At 52.2% G+C, this 26,467-nt stretch overlaps 1 protein-coding gene across 1 annotated transcript in view; it reads left to right on the top strand.

The window, feature by feature from the left end:
• Nucleotides 1–26,467, top strand: part of LOC144952446 (phospholipid scramblase 1-like) — a 63,970-nt gene that overhangs the window by 19,181 nt on the left and 18,322 nt on the right. The window contains 2 exon segments of the mRNA XM_078882854.1: nt 18,128–18,185; nt 18,777–18,844. Coding sequence (XP_078738980.1) covers nt 18,179–18,185; nt 18,777–18,844 — 75 coding nt within the window. The 5' untranslated portion in view covers nt 18,128–18,178.

Here is a 26,467-nt window from a genome sequence, read left to right as displayed (position 1 = left end):
ACATTCTACGTGACTTTACCGAAAGAACCAAGAAGATGAATCCCTGCAGTCATGAAAGCTTTAAATCGAAAAATGAGAAGCTCCGTGCTTTCTTGGCGGCGCCTCGCTGCGTGGGGAGAAAAAAATAAAAGCCGAACGAAAATATGTTGCCGATTAAGTTTTAAAGCCACACGGAATGTTGCCGTGCCACACGCAACTCCTACCCCCTGTTCCCCTACCCCCCCCCCCCGTTCCCCTACCCCATCCCCCCGTTCCCCCCCCCCCGTTCCCCTACCCCATCCCCCCGTCCCCTACCCCCCCCCCCCCGTTCTCCTACCCCCCACCCGTTCCCCCCCCCCCCGTTCCCCTACCCCATCCCCCCGTCCCCTACCCCCCCCCCCCCGTTCTCCTACCCCCCCCCCCCGTTCTCCTACCCCCCCCCCCCGTTCTCCTACCCCCCCCCGTTCTCCTACCCCCCCCCCCCCGTTCTCCTACCCCCCCCCCCGTTCTCCTACCCCCCCCCCACCCGTTCCCCCCCCCCGTTCCCCTACCCCATCCCCCCGTCCCCTACCCCCCCCCCGTTCTCCTACCCCCCCCGTCACTCCCCCACGTTCCCCTACCCCCCTTCCCCTACCCCCCCCGTCACTCCCCCCCCCCCGTTCCCCTACCCCCCCCGTTCTCCTACCCCCCCCACCCGTCTCCTACCCGTTCCCCTACCCCCCCCCCCGTTCTCCTACCCCCCCCCACCCGTCTCCTACCCGTTCCCCTACCCCCCCCCCCGTTCTCCTACCCCCCCCCACCCGTCTCCTACCCGTTCCCCTACCCCCCCCCGTTCTCCTACCCCCCCCCAACCGTTCCCCCCCCCCCGTTCCCCCTACCCCATCCCCCCGTCCCCTACCCCCCCCCCGTTCTCCTACCCCCCCCCCCGTTCTCCTACCCCCCCCCCCCGTTCTCCTACCCCCCCCCCGTTCTCCTACCCCCCCCCCCCCGTTCTCCTACCCCACCCGTTCCCCCCCCCGTTCCCCTACCCCATCCCCCCGTCCCCTACCCCCCCCCCCCGTTCTCCTACCCCCCCCGTCACTCCCCCACGTTCCCCTACCCCCCTTCCCCTACCCCCCCCGTCACTCCTCCCCCCCCGTTCCCCTACCCCCCCCGTTCTCCTACCCCCCCACCCGTCTCCTACCCGTTCCCCTACCCCCCCCCGTTCTCCTACCCCCCCCCCCACCCGTCTCCTACCCGTTCCCCTACCCCCCCCCGTTCTCCTACCCCCCCCCAACCGTTCCCCCCCCCCGTTCCCCTACCCCATCCCCCCGTCCCCTACCCCCCCCCGTTCTCCTACCCCCCCCCCCCGTTCCCCTACCCCCCCCCCCCGTTCTCCTACCCCCCCCCAACCGTTCCCCCCCCCCGTTCCCCTACCCCATCCCCCCGTCCCCTACCCCCCCCCGTTCTCCTACCCCCCCCCCCCCGTTCCCCTACCCCCCCCCCCGTTCTCCTACCCCCCCCCAACCGTTCCCCCCCCCCGTTCCCCTACCCCATCCCCCCGTCCCCTACCCCCCCCCCCGTTCTCCTACCCCCCCCCCCCCGTTCCCCTACCACTCTCTCTTCCCCTACCCCCCCCGTTCCCCTACCCCCCCCCCCCCCCCGTTCCCCTACCCCACCCCCTCTCTGTTAGGCCCCAACCTGCCGTGCCCAATCACAGCGACGTCTCGTTCCGGTTCCTCCTCCTCGTTCCGGCTGCCCCCCTTCAATGCTGGAACCAACTCCCCCCGCCCCTCTCTCTCCCTTCCTCTCCTCCAACAACAATAACAACAACAATAACAACAACAATTAAGACAACAATAACAACAACAATGACACCAACAATAAAAACAACAATTAAGACAACAATAACAACAACAACCTGCTGCTGCTACTCCCAACCACTACCACCGCCCCCACTACCGTCACTACCCCAACCACTACCACAACCACTACCACAACCACTACCACAACCACTACCACAACCACTACCACAACCACAACCACAACCACTACCACAACCACTACCACAACCACTACCACAACCACAACCACTACCACAACCACTACCACAACCACTACCACAACCACAACCACAACCACAACCACTACCACAACCACTACCACAACCACTACCACAACCACAACCACAACCACAACCACTACCACAACCACTACCACAACCACTACCACAACCACTACCACAACCACTACCACAACCACTACCACAACCACAACCACTACCACAACCACTACCACAACCACAACCACTACCACAACCACTACCACAACCACTACCACAACCACAACCACAACCACTACCACAACCACTACCACAACCACTACCACTACCACAACCACAACCACAACCACTACCACAACCACTACCACAACCACTACCACAACCACTACCACAACCACTACCACAACCACTACCACAACCACAACCACTACCACAACCACTACCACAACCACTACCACAACCACTACCACAACCACTACCACTACCACAACCACTACCACAACCACTACCACAACCACTACCACTACCACAACCACTACCACAACCACTACCACAACCACTACCACAACCACAACCACTACCACAACCACTACCACAACCACAACCACAACCACTACCACAACCACTACCACAACCACTACCACAACCACTACCACAACCACTACCACTACCACAACCACTACCACAACCACAACCACAACCACAACCACAACCACAACCACAACCACAACCACTACCACTACCACAACCACTACCACAACCACTACCACTACCACAACCACTACCACAACCACAACCACTACCACAACCACAACCACTACCACTACCACTACCACAACCACTACCACTACCACAACCACTACCACAACCACAACCACTACCACAACCACAACCACTACCACAACCACAACCACTACCACTACCACAACCACTACCACAACCACAACCACTACCACAACCACTACCACTACCACAACCACTACCACAACCACAACCACTACCACAACCACAACCACAACCACTACCACTACCACAACCACTACCACAACCACAACCACTACCACTACCACAACCACAACCACTACCACAACCACAACCACAACCACTACCACAACCACAACCACTACCACAACCACTACCACAACCACTACCACAACCACTACCACTACCACAACCACAACCACTACCACAACCACAACCACTACCACTACCACAACCACAACCACTACCACAACCACTACCACAACCACTACCACAACCACTACCACTACCACAACCACAACCACTACCACAACCACAACCACTACCACTACCACAACCACAACCACTACCACAACCACTACCACAACCACTACCACAACCACAACCACTACCACTACCACAACCACAACCACTACCACAACCACTACCACAACCACTACCACAACCACTACCACAACCACTACCACAACCACAACCACTACCACAACCACAACCACTACCACAACCACAACCACTACCACAACCACTACCACTACCACAACCACTACCACAACCACTACCACAACCACTACCACAACCACTACCACAACCACTACCACTACCACAACCACTACCACTACCACAACCACTACCACAACCACTACCACAACCACTACCACAACCACTACCACTACCACAACCACTACCACAACCACTACCACTACCACAACCACTACCACAACCACTACCACAACCACTACCACAACCACTACCACAACCACTACCACTACCACAACCACTACCACAACCACTACCACAACCACAACCACTACCACAACCACTACCACAACCACTACCACTACCACAACCACTACCACAACCACTACCACAACCACTACCACAACCACTACCACTACCCCTACCACTACCACAACCACTACCACAACCACTACCACTACCACAACCACTACCACTACCACAACCACTACCACAACCACAACCACTACCACAACCACTACCACAACCACTACCACAACCACTACCACAACCACTACCACAACCACAACCACTACCACAACCACTACCACAACCACTACCACAACCACTACCACAACCACTACCACAACCACAACCACTACCACAACCACTACCACAACCACAACCACTACCACAACCACTACCACAACCACTACCACAACCACTACCACAACCACTACCACAACCACTACCACAACCACTACCACAACCACTACCACAACCACAACCACTACCACAACCACTACCACAACCACTACCACAACCACAACCACTACCACAACCACTACCACAACCACTACCACAACCACTACCACAACCACTACCACAACCACAACCACTACCACAACCACTACCACAACCACAACCACTACCACAACCACTACCACAACCACTACCACAACCACTACCACAACCACTACCACAACCACTACCACAACCACTACCACAACCACTACCACTACCACAACCACTACCACAACCACAACCACTACCACAACCACAACCACAACCACTACCACAACCACAACCACTACCACAACCACTACCACAACCACTACCACAACCACAACCACAACCACTACCACAACCACTACCACAACCACTACCACAACCCCTGCTACTACCCCTACCCCTATCACTGTGACTACCCCTACCACTACACTACCACGAACTAAACCTCAACCATTACCCAACCACTACCACAACCCCTACCACTATCATTACCCCTACCACAACCCCTACCACAACCCCTACCACTACCACTACCCCTACCACTATCACTAGCCAAACCCCTACCACTACCACAACCCCTACCACTATCATTACCCCTACCACAACCCCTACCACAACCCCTACCACTACCACTACCCCTACCACTATCACTAACCACAACCCCTACCACTACCACAACCCCTACCACTATCATTACCCCTACCACAACCCCTACCACAACCCCTACCACTACCACTACCCCTACCACTATCACTAGCCAAACCCCTACCACTACCACAACCCCTACCACTATCATTACCCCTACCACAACCCCTACCACAACCCCTACCACTACCACTACCCCTACCACTATCACTAACCAAACCCCTACCACTACCACAACCCCTACCACTATCATTACCCCTACCACAACCCCTACCACAACCCCTACCACTACCCCTACCACTATCACTAACCAAACCCCTACCACTACACAACTTCTACCACTACCCCTACCACTACCCCAACCACTACCACTACACAACCTTTACCACTACACTACCCCTACCACTACCACTACCCCCACCACTACACAACTTCTACCACTACCACAACCCCTACCCCTACCACTACCACAACCCCTACCACTACCCCTACCACTACCACAACCCCTACCACTACCACTACACTATCACTAACCAAACCCCTACCACTACCACAACCCCTACCACTACCACTACACTATCACTAACCAAACCCCTACCACTACCACAACCCCTACCACTACCACAACCACTACCATTGTCACTGCCACTACACTACCCCTACCACTATCACTAACCAAACCCCTACCACTACTCCAACACCTACCACTTCCCCAACCACTATCACTACCACTACCACAACCCCTACCACTACCACTACCCCCACCACTACCCCTATCCCAATCCCTCCTCAACCACTCCGACCTGCCATCCTGTCACCACAACTACACCACCACCACCACCAGCCCACAGGCTCAGAGTCGCCTCAACCCAAATCACATTATTATTATTTGGTTCTTTCGGTTAAGTCACGTCTAAAGATAAAATAATAAATTAAATTAAATAATAGAATACGACGTTTCGATTGCCTTCTGTACAATTGCCTCATTGTTGTGTAACGCTCTTAGGGATGAAGGCGCTATACACACACACATCCACACACGTCTATGGAAGATAACCTCTTGATCTTCTCAGCCACAGGTATTTCCCTCCCTCTCTTCGCTACACTTGCGAAATGTGGACACCCACCCCCCACTTCCCCTCCTCCTCCCCTCCTCTTCATAAAGAGGAACATCTGCACCGGTTCGAAATATCCGGGACTGCCCAGCCGATAAGATCAGCACTGGGTTTAAACTGCGGGCTGGGTCGCAAGTGCGAACGCCTCGCAGGTCATTGCACGATCGAATGTACGAGTTGGTGAGTCCGTGTGTGTGTCTGTGTGTGTGTGGAGAGAGTGGAGAGTTTCCCATACCTGGGCAGTGTGCTTATGACCGGCTCCAGTTTATCAGCAGAGGTCTCACTCCGAATCAGTCGAGCGGCAATATCTTTTCATCGGTTGCGTAACGCTGTGTGGAAGCTACCTGGTCTGTCGCTCCGCACGAAGCTTCAGGTCTTCACGGCCACGGTCATTCTCTCCCTTCTCTACGCTTGCGAAACGTGGACCCCCCTAGTGGAGCATCTTCGCCGGTTGGAAACATTTAGGCTGGCCTGCCTACGATCCATCCTGGGTTTAACCAGGCTGGATTGTGTGAGGAGCTCACAAGTCCTTGAAAGATCTGGGCAAAGTCCCATCAGTGAGCTCCTCCGGCAGGCAAGGCTGCGTTGGCTGGGTCATGTAGCCCGCATGCCCAGCCACCGCATGCCTAAACAGCTTTTGTTCGGCCGGATCGAGGGGGCTAAACGGGCGCGGCACGGGCTGAGAAGAGATGGAGTGATGTGGTACAGGAGGACGTGGAGCTGAGTGGACTTGCCGATGACTGGTACCAGCGGTGTCAAGATCGGCCTCAGTGGAGGAGGCTCGTGAAGGACGCTACTGGGCAGTTGGAGGCAGTCGCCCTCCAACAACAACGGAGGGCGGAGGAGCGACGCTCACAACAACGAGCGGAGCGCCGGGTGGCTAAAGCACAGCAAGTTGGTACAGTAGGGGGCACAGGTGGTGCATCAGCCAGTCATCTCGGTCATCTCGGTCAGTCGACCCGTGGCACCTGCTGGGTCTGCCCCGTGACCTCCTGCCAGCGGGCGTTCGACACTTCACGTGGCCTCAAGGTGCACATGGCCTGGCACAAGCGTCGTGGTGACGTCACCGCCACTTAGTGGCGAATGGCGGTTGTTGTTGTTGTGATGTGTGTGTGATGTGTGTGTGTGATGTGTGTGTGTGATGTGTGTGTGTCTGTGTGTGTGTGTCTGTGTGTGTGTGTGATGTGTCTGTGTGTCTGTGTGTGTGTGTGTCTGTGTGTGATGTGTGTGTGATGTGTGTGTGTCTGTGTGTGTGTGTGTGATGTGTCTGTGTGTCTGTGTGTGTGTGTGTGATATGAGTGGATGCGTGTGTGTGTGTGTCTGTGTGTGTGTGTCTGTGTGTGTGTGATATGAGTGGATGCGTGTGTGTGTGTCTGTGTGTGTGTTTCTGTGTGTGTGTGATATGAGTGGATGAGTGTGTGTGGGGAGCGGTAGTGTAGCGGTTAGCGCGCTGCGCTATGAACCCGGCGACCCGGGTTCGATTCCCGCTCACGGCTAACACCAGTGACGATTATCTGAACCGGTCCTGGGCCTCCCCTAGGTCGACTCAGCCTTAAATGAGTACCTGGTGCGGTGTGTAAACATCGCCACTGGGGAGACAAAGGCGGTCGGGCGTGGTGCTGGCCACCCACCCCCTCGTGTACCGTTCCGGCCCTTCATAGGTGCTCGCTAACAGCACTTGCCCCTACAGTCTGTTAAGGCTATACGGGGGATCTTTGTCTTTGTGTTTGTGAAGAGCGGTGGTGCAGCGGTTAGCGCTACGCTGCACTACGAACCTGGCGACCCGAGTTCGATTCCCGCTCACGGCCAACGTTAGTGACGATTATCTGAACTGGCCATGGGCCTCCCCTAGGTCGACTCAGCCTCAAATGAGTACCTGGTGCGGTGTGTAAAACATTGCCACTAGGGAGACAAAGGCGGCCGGGCGTGGTGCTGGCCACCCACCCCCTCGTGTACCGTTGCGGCCTTCATAGGTGCTCGCTTCCAGCACTTGCCCCAACAGTCTGTTAAGGCTATACGGGGGATCTTTGTATTTGTCTTTGTGTGTGTGGTGACGTCACCGCCACTTAGTGGCGAATGGCGGTTGTTGTTGTTGTTGTAGTCCGGCAAAACAACTCCCTGCCTCCTCGGTGATGCCGGATGGAAACGCTGTGGTGAGCAGTGACATGGGGGGGGGGGAGGCCAATTGCAATTGGCCGTTCCTTTCATGGCATTTGTAGCCACCACAGCGGACAAAGAGGGCTGGATGCGAGGGACTGGTCACCCATCAATCTACGTACCACTAAACCACGTGGGAAAAAAATCGAACTAAGTTTGTGCGGGAGGCCCCGGGGAGACAGGCTTCTATGACGTCTCCTGGCCAAACCCCATTTGGCGGAGCCAGGAGATTGAATCTTCACCCTCGGGGCTCCTCCAGAAACAACGAAAAGCCACTGCGGATGGCCACGTGGAATGTTGGAACGCTCACTGCGGAGGAGAGGCTGCCACTCCTCTGTCGGGAGCTGGACTGGTACCGTCTGGATCTCTGTGGCATTCAGGAGGTCCGGTGGACCGGCTCTGGCTCCTGCCACCATGAGGGGTGGACAGTCCTCTACTCGGGGCAGGAGACTGCCAAACAACAGGGAGTGGCTCTTCTTCTGAACAAAAGAATGAAGGGGGGGGGGGGGTGAGCGTGGCAGTGAGGTGTGGGAAGCTGTAATCCCCAGGCTACTATGGGCTCGCCTTCCCATCAACCAGAGGCGAGAAATGGTGGTCGTGGTTTCTTATGCCCCCACAGAAGACGAACATCCGTGGAGGGTTGCAGGCAAAGCCGATGAGTCAGATGCCTTCTATGACCTCCTGTCACAGGTGCTGTCTAAAGTGGCCCCTCGGGACAGAGTCATCCTGTTGGGTGACTTCAATGCCCGAGTTGGTCATGATGGCACCTGGGCTGGAGTGATTGGAAGGCATGGGCCAGATCAGCTCAATAATAACGGTAGGAGGCTGCTAGATCTTTGTGCAGCCCATGGGCTTGTAATTACCAACACGCTGTTCCAGCATCGGCGCATCCACACAACATCATGGATGCATGCCGGGTCCAAGCAAGAACATCTGCTGGACTACATAGTGACGGACCAGCGGATGCGAGCCCATGTTCTTGACACCAGGACCTACCGTGGAGCTGATCTGCCCACTGACCATCGGCTTGTCATCAGTAAGATGCACCTGCCATTCTTCCACTCCGGTGGTGGGTGTACACCCAGGACCCCTTTCAGACCCACAGTGGCCTGATTTCGGCTAGCTGATGAAATTTGCAAGCGCAAATTTCATCATAGCTTGCAGATGGGGTTGGCATCGCCCCCCCCTCCTCCTGATGCCGAGGTGAAATGGGCGAGGTTTAGGACTTTGGAACATGCAACTGCAATGGCTGCTTTGGGTACGCGGTCCAAAGCTCCACAAAGACCTTGGCTCATGGAGGAGGTGTTCCAGCTGGCTGCGAAAAAGCGACAGGACCCCTGCCACCGTCTCCAGCATCCCACGTCGGAGAACGAGGAGGCTTACCGCAGCCTTTTCTCAGAGGTTCGGAGAGCCGTGAGGCGCTGCAAGGATGGGTGGTGGTCGCGGGTTGCTGAGGAGATGTAGTCTGCTTCAGTAGCCCGCAATCACAAATCGCTCTTTAACTTCATTAAAAAGTAGCTTGCAGCGCCACACCTATCACCATCATTAGTGGATAGAAAGGTGATTCGATCTCCCACCCCCAGGAACAGGTTTTCAGATTTGTTGAGCATTCCTGTGAGGTTTTGGGATAAGGGAATTTCCTGATCCTGGAAAACATCATTGGGCAAAGTGGTGATGACCCTGCTGAGGCTGCGGTGCCTCAAATATTGGAAGAAGCAGTCACCCCCTGTGAGTGGCTGGCTGAAGTCCCATCTGTTGAGGAAGTACTGAAGGTCATAGAGACCAGGAAAAGCGCCAGGCAGAGATGATTTGCCAAGCAAAATGCTGAGGGAGAGTGGCGTTTGTGTGAGGGATGAGTGTGTGAGTGAGTTGATGAGTGGATGAGTGGGTGAGTGAGTGTGTGAGTGAGTGTGTGAGTGGGTGAGTTGATGAGTGAGTGAGTGTGTGAGTATGTGAGTGAGTGTATGAGTGTGTGAGTGAGCGGATGAGTGAGTGAGTGGGTGAGTGTGTGAGTGAGTGTGTGAGTGTGTGAGTGAGCGGATGAGTGAGTGGGTGAGTGTGTGAGTGGGTGGGTTGATGACTGAGTGTGTGAGTGAGTGAGTGGGTGAGTTGGTGTATGAGTGGGTGAGTTGATGAGTGAGTGGGTGAGTTGTTGAGTGAGTGAGTGTGTGAGTGTGTAAGTGAGTGTGTGAGTATGTGAGTGAGCGTATGAGTGTGTGAGTGAGCGGATGAGTGAGTGAGTTGATGAGTGAGTGTGTGAGTGAGTGTATGAGTGTTTGAGTGAGTGTGTGTGAGTGGGTGAGTTGATGAGTGAGTGAGTGTGTGTGTGAGTGAGTGTGTGAGTGTGTGAGTGAGCGGATGAGTGAGTGGGTGAGTGAGTGTGTGAGTTGGTGGGTTGATGACTGAGTGTGTGAGTGAGTGAGTGAGTGGGTGAGTTGGTGTATGAGTGGGTGAGTTGATGAGTGAGTGGGTGAGTTGTTAAGTGAGTGAGTGTGTGAGTGTGTGAGTGAGTGTGTGAGTATGTGAGTGAGCGTATGAGTGTGTGAGTGAGCGGATGAGTGAGTGTGTGAGTATGTGAGTGAGCGGATGAGTGAGTGAGTTGATGAGTGTGTGAGTGAGCGTATGAGTGAGTGTGTAAGTGAGTGTATGAGTGAGTGAGTGAGTGTGTGAGTGAGCGTATGAGTGTGTGAGTGAGTGAGTGTGTGAGTGAGTGAGTGAGTGTGTGAGTGAGCGAGTGAGTGAGTGTGTGAGTGAGCGTATGAGTGTGTGAGTGAGCAGATGAGTGAGCGTATGAGTGTGTGAGTGAGCGGATGAGTGAGTGAGTTGATGAGTGTGTGAGTGAGTTGATGAGTGAGTGTGTGAGTGAGTGAGTGGGTGAGTGAGTGGGTGAGTGGGTGAGTTGATGAGTGAGTGTGTGAGTGAGTGTATGAGTGAGTGAGTGGGTGAGTGAGTTGATGAGTTGGTGAGTGTATGAGTGAGTGAGTGGGTGAGTGAGTGGATGAGTTGATGAGTGAGTGTGTGAGTGAGTGAGTGGGTGAGTTGGTGTATGAGTGGGTGAGTTGATGAGTGAGTGGGTGAGTTGTTAAGTGAGTGAGTGTGTGAGTGTGTGAGTGAGTGTGTGAGTATGTGAGTGAGCGTATGAGTGTGTGAGTGAGCGGATGAGTGAGTGTGTGAGTATGTGAGTGAGCGGATGAGTGAGTGAGTTGATGAGTGTGTGAGTGAGCGTATGAGTGAGTGTGTGAGTGAGTGTATGAGTGAGTGAGTGAGTGTGTGAGTGAGCGTATGAGTGTGTGAGTGAGTGAGTGTGTGAGTGAGTGAGTGAGTGTGTGAGTGAGCGAGTGAGTGAGTGAGTGTGTGAGTGAGCGTATGAGTGTGTGAGTGAGCGGATGAGTGAGTGTGTGAGTGTGTGAGTGAGTGAGTGAGTGGGTGAGTGAGTTGATGAGTTGGTGAGTGTGTGGGTGAGTGAGTGGGTGAGTTGATGAGTTGATGAGTGAGTGAGTGTGTGAGTGAGTGTGTGAGTGTGTGAGTGAGCGGATGAGTGAGTGGGTGAGTGAGTGTGTGAGTTGGTGGCTTGATGACTGAGTGTGTGAGTGAGTGAGTGGGTGAGTTGGTGTATGAGTGGGTGAGTTGATGAGTGAGTGGGTGAGTTGTTAAGTGAGTGAGTGTGTGAGTGTGTGAGTGAGTGTGTGAGTATGTGAGTGAGCGTATGAGTGTGTGAGTGAGCGGATGAGTGAGTGTGTGAGTATGTGAGTGAGCGGATGAGTGAGTGAGTTGATGAGTGTGTGAGTGAGCGTATGAGTGAGTGTGTGAGTGAGTGTATGAGTGAGTGAGTGAGTGTGTGAGTGAGCGTATGAGTGTGTGAGTGAGTGAGTGTGTGAGTGAGTGAGTGAGTGTGTGAGTGAGCGAGTGAGTGAGTGAGTGTGTGAGTGAGCGTATGAGTGTGTGAGTGAGCGGATGAGTGAGTGTGTGAGTGTGTGAGTGAGTGAGTGAGTGGGTGAGTGAGTTGATGAGTTGGTGAGTGTGTGGGTGAGTGAGTGGGTGAGTTGATGAGTTGATGAGTGAGTGAGTGTGTGAGTGAGTGTGTGAGTGTGTGAGTGAGCGGATGAGTGAGTGGGTGAGTGAGTGTGTGAGTTGGTGGCTTGATGACTGAGTGTGTGAGTGAGTGAGTGAGTGGGTGAGTTGGTGTATGAGTGGGTGAGTTGATGAGTGAGTGGGTGAGTTGTTAAGTGAGTGAGTGTGTGAGTGTGTGAGTGAGTGTGTGAGTATGTGAGTGAGCGTATGAGTGTGTGAGTGAGCGGATGAGTGAGTGTGTGAGTATGTGAGTGAGCGGATGAGTGAGTGAGTTGATGAGTGTGTGAGTGAGCGTATGAGTGAGTGTGTGAGTGAGTGTATGAGTGAGTGAGTGAGTGTGTGAGTGAGCGTATGAGTGTGTGAGTGAGTGAGTGTGTGAGTGAGTGAGTGTGTGAGTGAGCGAGTGAGTGAGTGTGTGAGTGAGCGTATGAGTGTGTGAGTGAGCGGATGAGTGAGTGTGTGAGTGTGTGAGTGAGTGAGTGAGTGTGTGAGTGAGCGTATGAGTGTGTGAGTGAGCGGATGAGTGAGTGAGTTGATGAGTGTGTGAGTGAGTTGATGAGTGAGTGTGTGAGTGAGTGAGTGAGTGGGTGAGTGAGTGTGTGAGTGGGTGAGTGGGTGAGTTGATGAGTGAGTGTGTGAGTGAGTGTATGAGTGAGTGAGTGGGTGAGTGAGTTGATGAGTTGGTGAGTGTATGAGTGAGTTAGTGGGTGAGTGAGTGGGTGAGTTGATGAGTTGGTGAGTGTGTGAGTGGGTGAGTGGGTGAGTTGATGAGTTGGTGAGTGTATGAGTGAGTGGGTGAGTGAGTGGGTGAGTTGATGAGTTGATGAGTGTGTGAGTGAGCGTATGAGTGAGCGGATGAGTGAGTGAGTGAGTTGATGAGTGAGTGTGTGAGTGATTGTGTGAGTGAGTGAGTGGGTGAGTGGGTGAGTTGATGAGTGAGTGTGTGAGTGTGTGAATGAGCGGATGAGTGAGTGAGTTGATGAGTGAGTTGATGAGTGAGTGTGTGAGTGAGTGGATGAGTGAGTGAGTGAGTGGGTGAGTGAGTGTGTGAGTTGATGAGTGAGTGTGTGAGTGTGTGAATGAGCGGATGAGTGAGTGAGTTGATGAGTGAGTTGATGAGTGAGTGTGTGAGTGAGTGGATGAGTTGATGAGTGGATGAGTTGGTGAGTGATTGGATGAGTGAGTGTGTGAGTGAGTGAGTGGGTGAGTTGGTGTATGAGTGGGTGAGTTGATGAGTGAGTGAGTGAGTGTATGAGTGAGTGAGTGTGTGAGTGTGTGAGTGAGCGGATGTGTGAGTGAGTGAGTGTGTGAGTGAGTGTGTGAGTAAGTGGATGAGTGAGTGGATGTGTGAGTGAGTGAGTGAGTTGATGAGTTGGTGAGTGAGTGTGTGGGTGAATGGATGAGTGTGTGTAAGCGAGTGTGTGAGTGTGTGAGTAAGTGTGTAAGTGAGTGAGTGGGTGAGTGAGTGGGTGAGTTGATGAGTTGGTGAGTGTGTGAGTGGGTGAGTGGGTGAGTTGATGAGTTGGTGAGTGTATGAGTGAGTGAGTGGGTGAGTGAGTGGGTGAGTTGATGAGTTGGTGAGTGTGTGAGTGGGTGAGTGGGTGATTGAGTATGTGAGTGAGTTGATGAGTGGGTGAGTGAGTTGATGAGTATGTGAGTGAGTTGATGAGTGGGTGAGTGATGGGTCACTGAGTGACATGGGCTAGAGAAAAAGGAGAGAGTTGGCAGTCTAAGAGATGATGGGGGGCGGAAGGGGGTGTAAGAGTGGGGGGGGGGGTATTAATTGTTTCCAGAACGGGGCCGGAATGGGTTGGACTTCCTCTTTGCGAATGCGTGAGACACTTAGCCACCGTATCGCATCATCTCCTGCTTGTGTCTATTGTTGAACTCCCTTTTCGCCGTAGCTCTCACGTGTCTCTCTGGCAGTCCATGTCTCTCTGTGCCTCGATGGGAGTCTAATTTAGAATCGGCGCTCGCCATGGCATTTCTGGTTTTCGGTTTTTGCCGGAGCCCTGTGAGGTCCACCCCCCCACCCCCCCACCCCTCCACCCCCTCCACCCCTCCACCCCCTCCACCCCTCCACCCCTCCACCCCCTCCACCCCCCATCCCTCCACCCCCCCACCCCTCCACCCCCCCACCCCTCCACCCCCTCCACCCCTCCACCCCCCACCCCCTCCACCCCCCCCACCCCTCCACCCCCTCCACCCCTCCAACCCTCCACCCCCCCACCCCTCCACCCCCCCCACCCCTCCACCCCTCCACCCCCCCACCCCTCCACCCCCCCACCCCTCCACCCCCTCCACCCCCCACCCCCCACCCCTCCACCCCTCCACCCCTTCGCACGCTTTGCGATCGAAACGTCGTGGGTTTTTTGCTTTTATTATTTTCAATTTTAATTTTATTATTTTTTATTGTATTTTATTATTTAAATTTTATTTTTATTTCATTTGTATTTTCTTTTTATTTTTATTTTCTATCTGCGTGACTTTACCGAAATTTTTACCGAAATTGCTGCAGTCGCGAAAGTTTTGTCACAATTTAAGACAAAGATCCCCCGTATAGCCAACAACACACTGTAGGGGCAAGTGCTGTAAGCGAACACCCACGAAGGCCGGCACGGCACACGAGGGGGTGGGTGGCCAGCACCACGCACCCGGCCGCCTTTGTCTCCCCAGTGGCGATGTTTACACACAGCCCCAGGTACTCATTTGAGGCTGAGTCGACCTAGGGGAGGCCCAGGACCGGTGTCAGATAATCGCCACCTCGTGTTGGTGGCCGTGAGCGGGAATCGAACTCGGGTCGCCAGGTTCGTAGCGCTAACCGCTGCACCACCGCTCCCAATAGCAGCTCTTTAACATACACACAGGGACCCATAGACATGCATAGACTTCCAGACACCCATAGAGATGCATAGAAATGCCGACGTTAAAAGGGGAACTTTTTATTCATTTATTTCAGGGGTGCCATGGTGGTGTGGTGTCATATCCCTCGCCTGGTACGCAGGAGGTCGTGGGTTCGATCCCGACCCTGACCTCCTGTTCTATATTTGGAGTTTGCGTGTCTCTCTCTTTCTCATCATCATCATCATCACGGTGGCTAGGAGATGTTGACTACCTCGCCTGGTACGCATGAGGTCGTGGGTTCGATCCCGACACTGACGCCTGCTGCTGGAGGTTTGGAGTCTGCGTGTCTCATCATCATCATCAGGGTGGCTAGGAGATGTTGACTACCTCGCCTGGTACGCAGGAGGTCGTGGGTTCGATCCCGACACTGACGCCTGCTGCTGGAGGTTTGGAGTCTGCGTGTCTCATCATCATCATCAGGGTGGCTAGGAGATGTTGACTACCTCGCCTGGTACGCAGGAGGTCGTGGGTTCGATCCCGACCCTGACCTCCTGTTCTATATTTGGAGTTTGCGTGTCTCTCTCTTTCTCATCATCATCATCATCACGGTGGCTAGGAGATGTTGACTACCTCGCCTGGTACGCAGGAGGTCGTGGGTTCGATCCCGACCCTGACGATGTCTGCTGCTGCTGTATATTTGGAGTCTGTGTGTCTCTCTCTCATCATCATCATCATCACGGTGGCTAGGAGATGTTGACTACCTCGCCTCGTACGCAGGAGGTCGTGGGTTCGATCCCGACTCTGACGATGTCTGCTGCTGTATATTTGGAGTCTGCGTCTCTCCCCGGGTCCTCCGCTTTTCCCCCCTCCACATTTAGAATGGACTTCGACACGGCGTGTTTATGGAGTATTTTAGCTCCCGCTATAAACTACCACGTGAGGTTGATGATGATGATGATGAAAAGCCCCCACTTCGTGTGATCTATCGTTTGCGGTGGCTGGCTCGTGTCGTGGTTTTAGTGCAGGGCGAGAAGTGGGCCAAATCCTGTCATAGCGTATTTTTAAATATAAATAAATATCACTCACTATTATCACATTTTTTTTTGGTTTATTATTTTACCAGGTAAGGCCCACTTAGCTACGGATCTATTGTTTTTTTCAGACGCGACCCTGGATATCACAAATCATCACGTGGAAATTGATAGCAGCAGCAGCAGCAGCATCCAAATGCTCTGAATGCTGTGACGTTGATTCTTTCACGTGGAAGAATTTTAAATCAGCTCGACCGTGGGGAGAGCGAGAGAGAGAGACACACAAACTCCAGATACACAGCAGCAGGCGTCAGGGTCGGGATCGAACCCACGACCTCATGTAGACCAGGCGAGGTAGTCAACATCTCCTAGCCACTGTGATGATGATGATGAGAGCGAGAGACGCAAACTCCAAATATACAGCAGGCGTCAGGGGTCGGGATCGAACCCACGACCTCATGTAGACCAGGCGAGGTAGTTAACATCTCCTAGCCACCGTGATGATGATGATGATGAGAGAGACACACGCAAACTCCAAATGTACAGCAGCAGGCATCAGGGGTCGAGGTCGAACCCACGCCCTCCTGTACACCAGGCGAGGTAGTCAACATCTCCTAGACCACCGTGATGATGATATGATGATGAGACTACAAATATTCAGGTGCTAGGGTCGGGAATGAACCCACGACCTCCTGTAGACCAGGCGAGGTAGTCAACATCTCCTAGACCACCGTGATGATGATATGATGATGAGACTACAAATATTCAGGTGCTAGGGTCGGGAATGAACCCACGACCTCCTGTAGACCAGGCGAGGTAGTCAACATCTCCTAGACCACCGTGATGATGATATGATGATGAGACTACAAATATTCAGGTGCTAGGGTCGGGAATGAACCCACGACCTCCTGTAGACCAGGCGAGGTAGTCAACATCTCCTAGACCACCGTGATGATGATATGATGATGAGACTACAAATATTCAGGTGCTAGGGTCGGGAATGAACCCACGACCTCCTGTAGACCAGGCGAGGTAGTTAACATCTTCGCACCGTGGGGGATATTTTATTTATATATATAAACAACAAAGGGGCCTGCACCACTCACGTGGCCATCGGTCACAAATGCACACCACGTGTTCACTCTCGATGGGAGGTGCGGGGTGGTGGTGGTGGTGATAGCGTCTGTGTGTGTGTGTGACTGTGTGTGTATGTCTGTGTGTGTGTGTGTGACTGTGTGTGTGTGTATGTCTGTGTGTGTCTGTGTGTGTGTGACTGTGTGTGTCTGTGTGTGTGTATGTCTGTGTGTATGTCTGTGTGTATGTGTGACTGTGTGTGTGTGTGACTGTGTGTATGTGTGTGTGTATGTCTGTGTGTGTCTGTGACTGTGTGTGTCTGTGTGTGTGACTGTGTGTGTCTGTGTGTGTGTATGTCTGTGTGTGTGTATGTCTGTGTGTGTGTGTGACTGTGTGTATGTGTGTGTGTATGTCTGTGTGTGTCTCTGTGTGTGTGTCTGTCTGTGTATGTCTCTTGTGTGTGTTTCTTCCTGTGTGTGTGTGACTGTGTGTGCGCTACAACCCTGGTGATGTGTAAACATCTCCACTAGGGAGATAAAGGCGGCTGGGCGTGGTGTTGCTTGCTATCAGCACTTGCCCCGACAGTCTGTTAAGGATATACGGGGGATCTTTGTCTTTGTATGTCTGTGTGTGTGTCTCCGTGTGTGTCGCTGTATGTGTGTGTGTCTGTCCGTGTGTGTATGAACGGGGAGCGGTGGTGTAGTGGTTAGCGCTGCGCTACGAATCCGGCAACCCGGGTTCGATTCCCGCTCACGGCCAACACCGCTGACGATTATCTGAACCGGTACCTGGGCCTCCCCTAGGTCGACTCAGACTCAAATGAGTACGTGATGCTGTGTGTGGTGCTGGCCACCCACCTTCATAGGTGCTGCTACTCGCTAACAGCACTTGCCCCTACAGTCTGTTAAGGCTACACGGGGGATCTTTCTCTTTGTTTTCAGACCGGATCGTATATCTCTGAGCAGCCTGTGAGTGAAGACACTTAAGACATCATGGCGGGTGAGACATCATCACCAACATCACCATCATCACCATCATCACCACGACCATCATCACCACCACCATCATCACCATCATCACCAACATCACCACCAACACCATCATCATCATCACCACCAACACCATCATCACCACCACCATCATCACCACCAACACCACCAACACCACCAACACCATCACCACCACCAACACCATCATCACCACCATCATCACCATCATCAACATCATCACCAACACCATCACCACCACCAACACCATCATCACCACCATCATCACCACCATCATCACCACCACCACCAACACCACCACCAATACCATCATCACCAATACCATCATCACCACCACCATCATCACCACCAACACCACCACCACCATCAACATCATCATCATCCTCACCACTGCCAAACACAATCATCATCACCACCAACATCACTAACATCATCCTTCTCAATATCAATCTGATGACGATGATGATGGTGGCTATGATGGTGACGACGGTTATGATGACTTGCTGGTTCAACGTGACCCCCCCCCACCCTCTTCACCCCCACCCTCTTCACCCCTCCCCCCACACCCCCCCCCCTTCTCCAGCCATGCAGTGGATGAATGCCCCTGCAATGATTCCAAACTGCCCCCCAGGATTGGAATATCTCACCCAGGTGAGTGTGGCGTGTGGGGGTGCGGTGCATCGGCCACTCACTTGCACCTAGCCTGGCACAGTAGGGGGCACAGATGGTGGCTTCGGCCACTCATCTCAGTCGGTCAACCCATGGCACCTGCTGGGTCTACCCCGTGACCTCCTGCACCTAGCCTGGCACAGTAGGGGGCACAGATGGTGGCTTCGGCCACTCATCTCAGTCAGTCGACCCATGGCACCTGCTGCGTCTCCCCCGTGACCTCCTGCACCTAGCCTGGCACAGAAGGGGGCACAGATGGTGGCTTCTGCCACTCATCTCAGTCAGTCGACCCATGGCACCTGCTGGGTCTGTCCCACGGCGTCCTCCTGCACCTAGCCTGGCACAGTAGGGGGTACAGGTGGTGTCATCTGCCACTCATCTCAGTCGGTTAACCCACGGCACCTACTGGGTCTGCCCCGTGACCTCCTGCACCTAGCCTGGCACAGTAGGGGGCACAGATGGTGCATCGGCCAGTTGTCATCTCAGTCAGTCGACCCCACGGCACCTGCTGGGTCTGCCACGTGACCTCATGCCAGCGGGCGTTCGACACTTCACGTGGCCTCAACGTGCACCTAGCCTGGCACAAGCGTCGTGGTGACGTCACCGCCACTGATAGGCGAATTGTTGTTGTTGTTGTTGTTGTTGATGTTGTTGCATGTTCATGTGAGGAGCGGTGGTGCAGCGGTTAGCGCTACGCTGCGCTTCTAACTCGATTCCCGCTCACGGCCGCCGACTCCAATGACGATTATCTGAACCGGTCCTGGGCCTCTCCCCTAGGTCTACTCGGCCTCAAATGAGTTACCCGGTGCGGTGGTGTAGTGAACATTGCCACTGGGGGAGACAAAGGCGGCCGGGCGTGGTGCTGGTAGCCACCCACCCCCACGTGTGCCGTGCCGGCCTTTGTAGGTGCTGCTCACTAACAGCACTTGCCCCAACAGTCTGTTGAGGCTACATGGGGGATCTACGTCTTTGTGCGCATGTGTGTGCGCGTGAGCGGTGGTACATGCGCATGTTTTAGCACACGCATGACGTGTGGTTAATGTAGACCGGATGACGCCTTGATGTATGTGCTGCAGTGGTGAGACGTTAACTACCTCTCGATTTAAAGCTTTCGTGACTGCAGGGATTCATCTTCTTGGTTCTTTCGGTAAAGTCACGTAGAAGGGAAATAATAAAATAATAAAAATAAAACATTATAAAATATTATGCAGGGATTCATCTTCTTGGTTCTTTCGGTAAAGTCATCACGTAGAAGGGAAGTAATAAAATAATTAAAATAAAACATAATAAAACAATTCTCACGACGTTTCGGCCACAACGCGAGCAGCCGTCCTCAGGTGAAAACGCTGTCGCCTCGACAGACCTGGTTTTCACCTGAGGACGGCTGCTTGCGTTGTGGCCGAAACGTCGTGAGAATTGTTTTATTATGTTTTATTTTTATTATTTTATTACTTTCCTTCTACGTGACTTTACCGAAAGAACCAAGAAGAATGTTAACTACCTCGCCTGGTCTACAGGAGGTCGTGGGTTCAGACCCGACCCTGACGCCTGCTGTATATTTGGAGTTTGCGTGTCTCTCTCTCTCATCATCACTGTGGCTAGGAGATGTTGACTACCTTGCCTGCTATACAGAAGGTCGTGGGTTCAGACCCGACCCTGATGCCTGCTGTATATTTGGAGCTTGCGTCTGTCTCTCATCACCATCACGGTGGCTAGGAGATGTTGACTACCTCGCCTGGTCTACAGGAGATCGTGGGTTCGATCCAGACCCTTACGCCTGCTGCTGTATATTTGGAGTTTGCGTGTCTCTCTCTCATAATTGACACGGTGGCTAGGAGATATTGACTACCTCGCCTGGTCTATAGGAGGTCGTGGGTTCAATCACGACCCTGACGACGCCTGCTGCTGTAGATTTGGAGTCTGCGAGTTATTTGGGCCGCTCGTCAATTTCCACGCGAGATTCTGCTTCTCCGCGTGATCTACCATTTGTGATAGCCGGAGGTGGCTTCTGGAACAAGAGCTGCAATAGCCCCCAGTGAGGCCTTGCTACTTGTTACCGACAAAAAACAAACCCAGAGTTTGTTAAGCCACTTCCTGCGGTTGTTTGCCGAAATGTGGTGAATCCGATCGTGATTTGAAGCCTTCGTGACTGCAGGTATCCATAAAGTAAACCACGACGTTTCGATCGAAACGTCGTGGTTTATTTTATGGATACCTACGTGGACTTTACCGAAAGAACCAAAGCGTAGTGGGTGAATCCAACTTTTAGAAAGTTTAGATTTGTTCTCATCAACTTGATACCTGTCAACCCATGCGGTTTACCCCATGGGTTGACAGGGTAATTGAGTCTTCAGGTCCATAAAGCGCACAGCCGTTTCCAACAAAAATGTTCGCGTCTACGTGGTTGTGTTTCTCCCTTGTGATGGTGGGACTTTGAACGGTGAGCGTGAAGATTTACGAGTGGCACGGGGTGACCATTAAGGTCTGAATTGGTCTGTAACAAGTTAAGGCACTGATCAAGGGTAACAGGTGTGTAGTAGTGTATAGTGTAGTGTATAGTGTGGTGTATAGTGTAGTGTATAGTAGTGTAGGGGCACGGGGTGACCATTAAGGTCTGAATTGGTCTGTAACAAGTTAAGGCACTGATCAAGGGTAACAGGTGTGTAGTAGTGTATAGTGTAGTTTATAGTAGTGTAGTGTATAGTGTAGTGTATAGTAGTGTAGGGGCACGGGGTGATCATTAAGGTCTGAATTGGTCTGTAACAAGTTAGGGCACTGATCAGCGGTAACAGGTGTGTAGTAGTGATAGTGTAGTGTATAGTGTGGTGTATAGATTAGTGTTGTAGCATATAGTGTAGTGTATAGTGTGGTGTATAGATTAGTGTTGTAGCATATAGTGTAGTGTATAGTGTGGTGTATAGTGTAGTGTATAGTAGTGTAGTGGCACGGGGTGACCATTATGGTCTGAATTGGTCTGTAACAAGTTAAGGCACTGATCAAGGGTAACAGGTGTGTAGTAGTGTATAGTGTAGTTTATAGTAGTGTAGTGTATAGTGTAGTGTATAGTAGTGTAGTGTGTAGTGTATAGTGTGGTGTATAGTTTAGTGTTGTAGCGTATAGTGTAGTGTATAGTGTAGTGTATAGTAGTGTAGTGTATAGTAGTGTAGTGTATAGTGTAGTGTATAGTGTAGCGTATAGTGTAGTGTATAGTGTAGTGTATAGTAGTGTAGTGTATAGTGTATAGTAGTGTAGTGTATAGTAGTGTAGTGTGTAGTGTAGTGTATAGTAGTGTAGTGTATAGTAGTGTAGTGTATAGTAGTGTAGTGTATAGTAGTGTATAGTGAAGTGTATAGTAGTGTAGTGTATAGTGTAGTTTATAGTAGTGTAGTGTATAGTGTAGTGTATAGTAGTGTAGTGTATAGTAGTGTAGTGTGTAGTGTATAGTGTAGTGTATAGTTTAGGGTATAGTGTATAGTAGTGTAGTGTATAGTGTAGTGTATAGTAGTGTAGTGTATAGTGTAGTGTATAGTAGTGTAGTGTATAGTAGTGTAGTGTATAGTAGTGTAGTGTATAGTAGTGTAGTGTATAGTGTAGTGTATAGTAGTGTAGTGTATAGTGGTGTAGTGTATAGTGTAGTGTATAGTAGTGTAGTGTATAGTCTAGTGTATAGTGTAGTGTATAGTAGTGTAGTGTATAGTAGTGTAGTGTATAGTAGTGTAGTGTATAGTAGTGTAGTGTATAGTGTAGTGTATAGTGTAGTGTATAGTAGTGTAGTGTATAGTAGTGTAGTGTATAGTGTAGTGTATAGTGTAGTGTATAGTAGTGTAGTGTATAGTACTGTAGTGTATAGTAGTGTAGTGTATAGTAGTGTAGTGTATAGTAGTGTAGTGTATAGTAGTGTAGTGTATAGTGTAGTGTATAGTGTAGTGTATAGTAGTGTATAGTAGTGTAGTGTATAGTGTAGTGTATAGTGTGGTGTATAGTTTAGTGTTGTAGTGTATAGTGTAGTGTATAGTGTAGTGTATAGTAGTGTAGTGTATAGTAGTGTGGTGTATAGTGTATTGTATAGTAGTGTATAGTGTAGTGTATAGTGGTGTAGTGTATAGTGTAGTGTATAGTAGTGTAGTGTATGGTAGTGTATAGTAGTGTAGTGTATAGTGTAGTGTATAGTGTAGTGTATAGTGTCGTGTGTAGTGTGTAGTGTCGTGTATAGTATAGTGTATAGTGTAGTGTATAGTGTAGTGTATAGTAGTGTAGTGTATAGTAGTGTATAATGTAGTGTATAGTAGTGTAGTGTATAGTAGTGTAGTGTATAGTGTAGTGTATAGTAGTGTAGTGTATAGTGTAGTGTATAGTAGCGTAGTGTATAGTAGTCTAGTGTATAGTGTAGTGTGTAGTGTATAGTATAGTGTAGTGTGTAGTGTATAGTAGTGTAGTGTATAGTAGTGTAGTGTAAAGTGTAGTGTATAGTAGTGGATAGTGTAATGTATAGTAGCATAGTGTAGTGTATAGTGAAGTGTGTAGTGTATAGTGTAGTGTATAGTAGTGTAGTGTATAGTAGTGTATAGTGTAATGTATAGTAGCATGGTGTAGTGTGCAGTGTATAGTGTAGTGTATAATGTAGTGTGTAGTGTATAGTGTAGTGTATAGTAGTGTCACGGGTAACAGCAATGCATCCTGATACCTGCAAACACACGAGTGTCGCGTAGACGATTTCGTGATGAATTTTCATGAACCGGAAATCTTTGACTCATGAGGATTGGGCAACACGACCCCCTCCCCCGCGAATTGCGTAATCCCTCCCCTCACCCCGCGTGATTCACGGCCTTGCAACCTCTCCCACGTGACGTTGTCGACTTTGTCCTCGTCATTGTTGTCGACGTCATCGCTGTAGTCGCTGTCGTCATCATCGTGGTCATCGTCGTCACCATAGTGATCATTGTCCTCATCGTCGTCACCATAGTGATCATCGACGTCATCGTCGGCAGCAGGCGTCGTCAGGGTCGGGATCGAACCCACGACCTCCTGTAGACCAGGCGAGGTAGTTAACATCTCCTAGCCACCCTGATGATGATGATGAGACACGCAAACTCCAAATGTTACAGCAGCAGGCGTCGTCAGGGTCGGGATCGAACCCACGACCTCTTGTAGACCAGGCGAGGTAGTCAACATCATCCTAGCCACCGTGTTGATGATGATGATGATGAGACACGCAGCCTCCAAGGTCGCGATCGAACCCACGACCTCCTGTAGACCAGGCGAGGTAGTCAACATCATCCTAACCACCCTGATGATGATGATGAGAGACACACAAACTCCAAACCTCCAGCAGCAGGCGTCGTCAGGGTCGGGATCGAACCCACGACCTCCTGCAGACCAGGCGATGTAGTCAACATCTCCTAGCCACCGTGATGATGATGATGAGAGAGAGAGATGCAAAAAACTCCAAATCTTACAGCAGCAGGCGTCAGGGTCGGGGTGGAACCCACGCCCCGTGTGTGCACAGCCGTGCCCACGATGACTGAGGGCGGACGTCGCTGGTGACACAAGCCGCTGTATGGCAACGCGAGTGGGCAAATATTTGCATTGGCACGAGCGTGCGTGACTGTAGGTGATAGTGTGTCTATAGGTGTGTGTGTGGGTAGGTGTGTGTGTGTCTATGTGTGTGTGTCTGTGGGTAGGTGTGTGTGTGTAGGTAGGTGTGTGTGTCTGTGGGTAGGTGTGTGTGGGTAGGTGTGTGTGTGTGGGTAGGTTGTGTGTGTGTCTGTAGGTGTGTGTATGTGTGTGTAGGTGTGTGTCTGTAGGTGTGTGTGTGTGTAGGTGTGTGTGTATGCGGGTAGGTGTGTGTGTGTGGGTAGGTGTGTGTCTGTGTGTCTGTAGGTGTCTGTGTGTGTGCCTATAGGTGTGTGCGTAGGTGTGTGTCTAGGTTTGTGTGTGTAGGTTTGTGTGTAGGTGTGTGTCTGTAGGTGTGTGTGTGTAGGTGTGTAGGTGTGGACGTGTGTAGGTGTGTGTGTCTGTAGGTGTGTGTGTGTAGATGTGTATAGGTGTGTGTGTGTGTGGGTAGGTGTGTGTGTGTAGGTGTGTGTGTGTGTGTGGGGAGCGGTAGTGTAGCGGTTAGCGCGCTGCGCTATAAACCTGGCGACCCGGGTTCGATTCCCGCTCACGGCCAACACCAGTGACGATTATCTGAACCGGTCCTGGGCCTCCCCTAGGTCGACTCAGCCTGAAATGAGTACCTGGTGTGGTGTGTAAACATTGCCACTGGGGAGACAAAGGCGGTCGGGCGTGGTGCTGGCCATCCACCCCCTCGTGTACCGTTCCGACCTTCATAGGTGCTCGCTAACAGCACTTGCCCTACAGTCTGTTAAGGCTACACGGGGGATCTTAGTTCTTTGTTGTGTGTGTGTCTGTAGGTGTCTGTAGGTGTCTGTGTGTGTGTGTGCATGTAGGTGTGTGTGTGTCTGTCCGGGTAAAACTACGTGGCCGGGAGTCGGAGCCATTCCCTGTACACCTTGGGGTGCAACAGGGATGTCCTCTGGCTCCCACATTATTTAACATCTATTTCGACCACGTAGTTCGTGAAGCCTTCAGTAGATGTACTGGGGGATTTTCCATTTGGTTCAGATATAATGGGAGGCTAATCGATGCCCGGGTGCGGTCAAGGGATGGCTCCCTATTGGTCAACCACGTTATGTATGCCGATGATTTGGTAATTGCTGCTCATTCAGAGGAGGAGTTAGAGACGCTTTTGCTGAAACTGGAGTGTGCCACTAAGAGGTGGGGCCTTACCATCAGCCCCACCAAAACGAAGCACCTGCCTGGGTATTTTGTACCATCGGGCAATCCACCCCCACAACTCCCAATCGGTGATGGGGCAGTTGTGGAGAGAGGGGAGAGTTTCCCATACCTGGGCAGTGTGCTCATGACCGGCTCTGGTTTAACAGCAGAGGTCTCACTCCGAATCAGTCGAGCGTTATCTTTTCATCGGTTGCGTAACACTGTGTGGAAGCTGCCTGGTCTGTCTCTCCGCACGAAGCTTCGGGTCTTCTCGGCCACGGTCATTCCCTCCCTTCTCTATGCTTGCGAAACATGGACCCCCCTAATGGAACATCTTCGCCGGTTAGAAACATTTAGGCTGGCCTGCCTACGATCAATCCTGGGTTTAACCTGGCTGGATTGTGTGAGGAGCTCACCGATGGGACTTTGTCCAGATCTTACGAGGATTTGTGAGCTCACAAAGAGGATTTGTGAGCTCACAAATCCTCTTGTGAGCTCACAAATCCTCCAGCAGGCAAGGCTGCGTTGGCTGGGCCATGTAGCCCGCATGCCCAATCACCGCATGCCAAAACAGCTTTTGTTCGGCCGGATCGATGGGGCTAAACGGGCGCGGCACGGGCTAGCGAAGAGATGGAGTGATGTGGTACAGGAGGATGTGGAGCGGAGTGGACTTGCTGATGACTGGTACCAGCGGTGTCAAGATCGGCCTCTGTGGAGGAGGCTCGTGACGGACGCTACTGGGCAGTTGGAGGCAGTCGCCCTCCAACAACAACGGAGGGCGGAGGAGCGACGCTCACAACAACGAGCGGAGCGCCGGGCGGCTAAAGC

Source organism: Lampetra fluviatilis, chromosome 67, assembly GCF_964198595.1.
Source record: "Lampetra fluviatilis chromosome 67, kcLamFluv1.1, whole genome shotgun sequence".
Lineage (NCBI taxonomy): Eukaryota > Metazoa > Chordata > Hyperoartia > Petromyzontiformes > Petromyzontidae > Lampetra > Lampetra fluviatilis.
The sequence above is the reverse complement of the archived record's forward strand: the minus strand, read 5'-3'. Positions and strand labels throughout refer to the sequence as shown.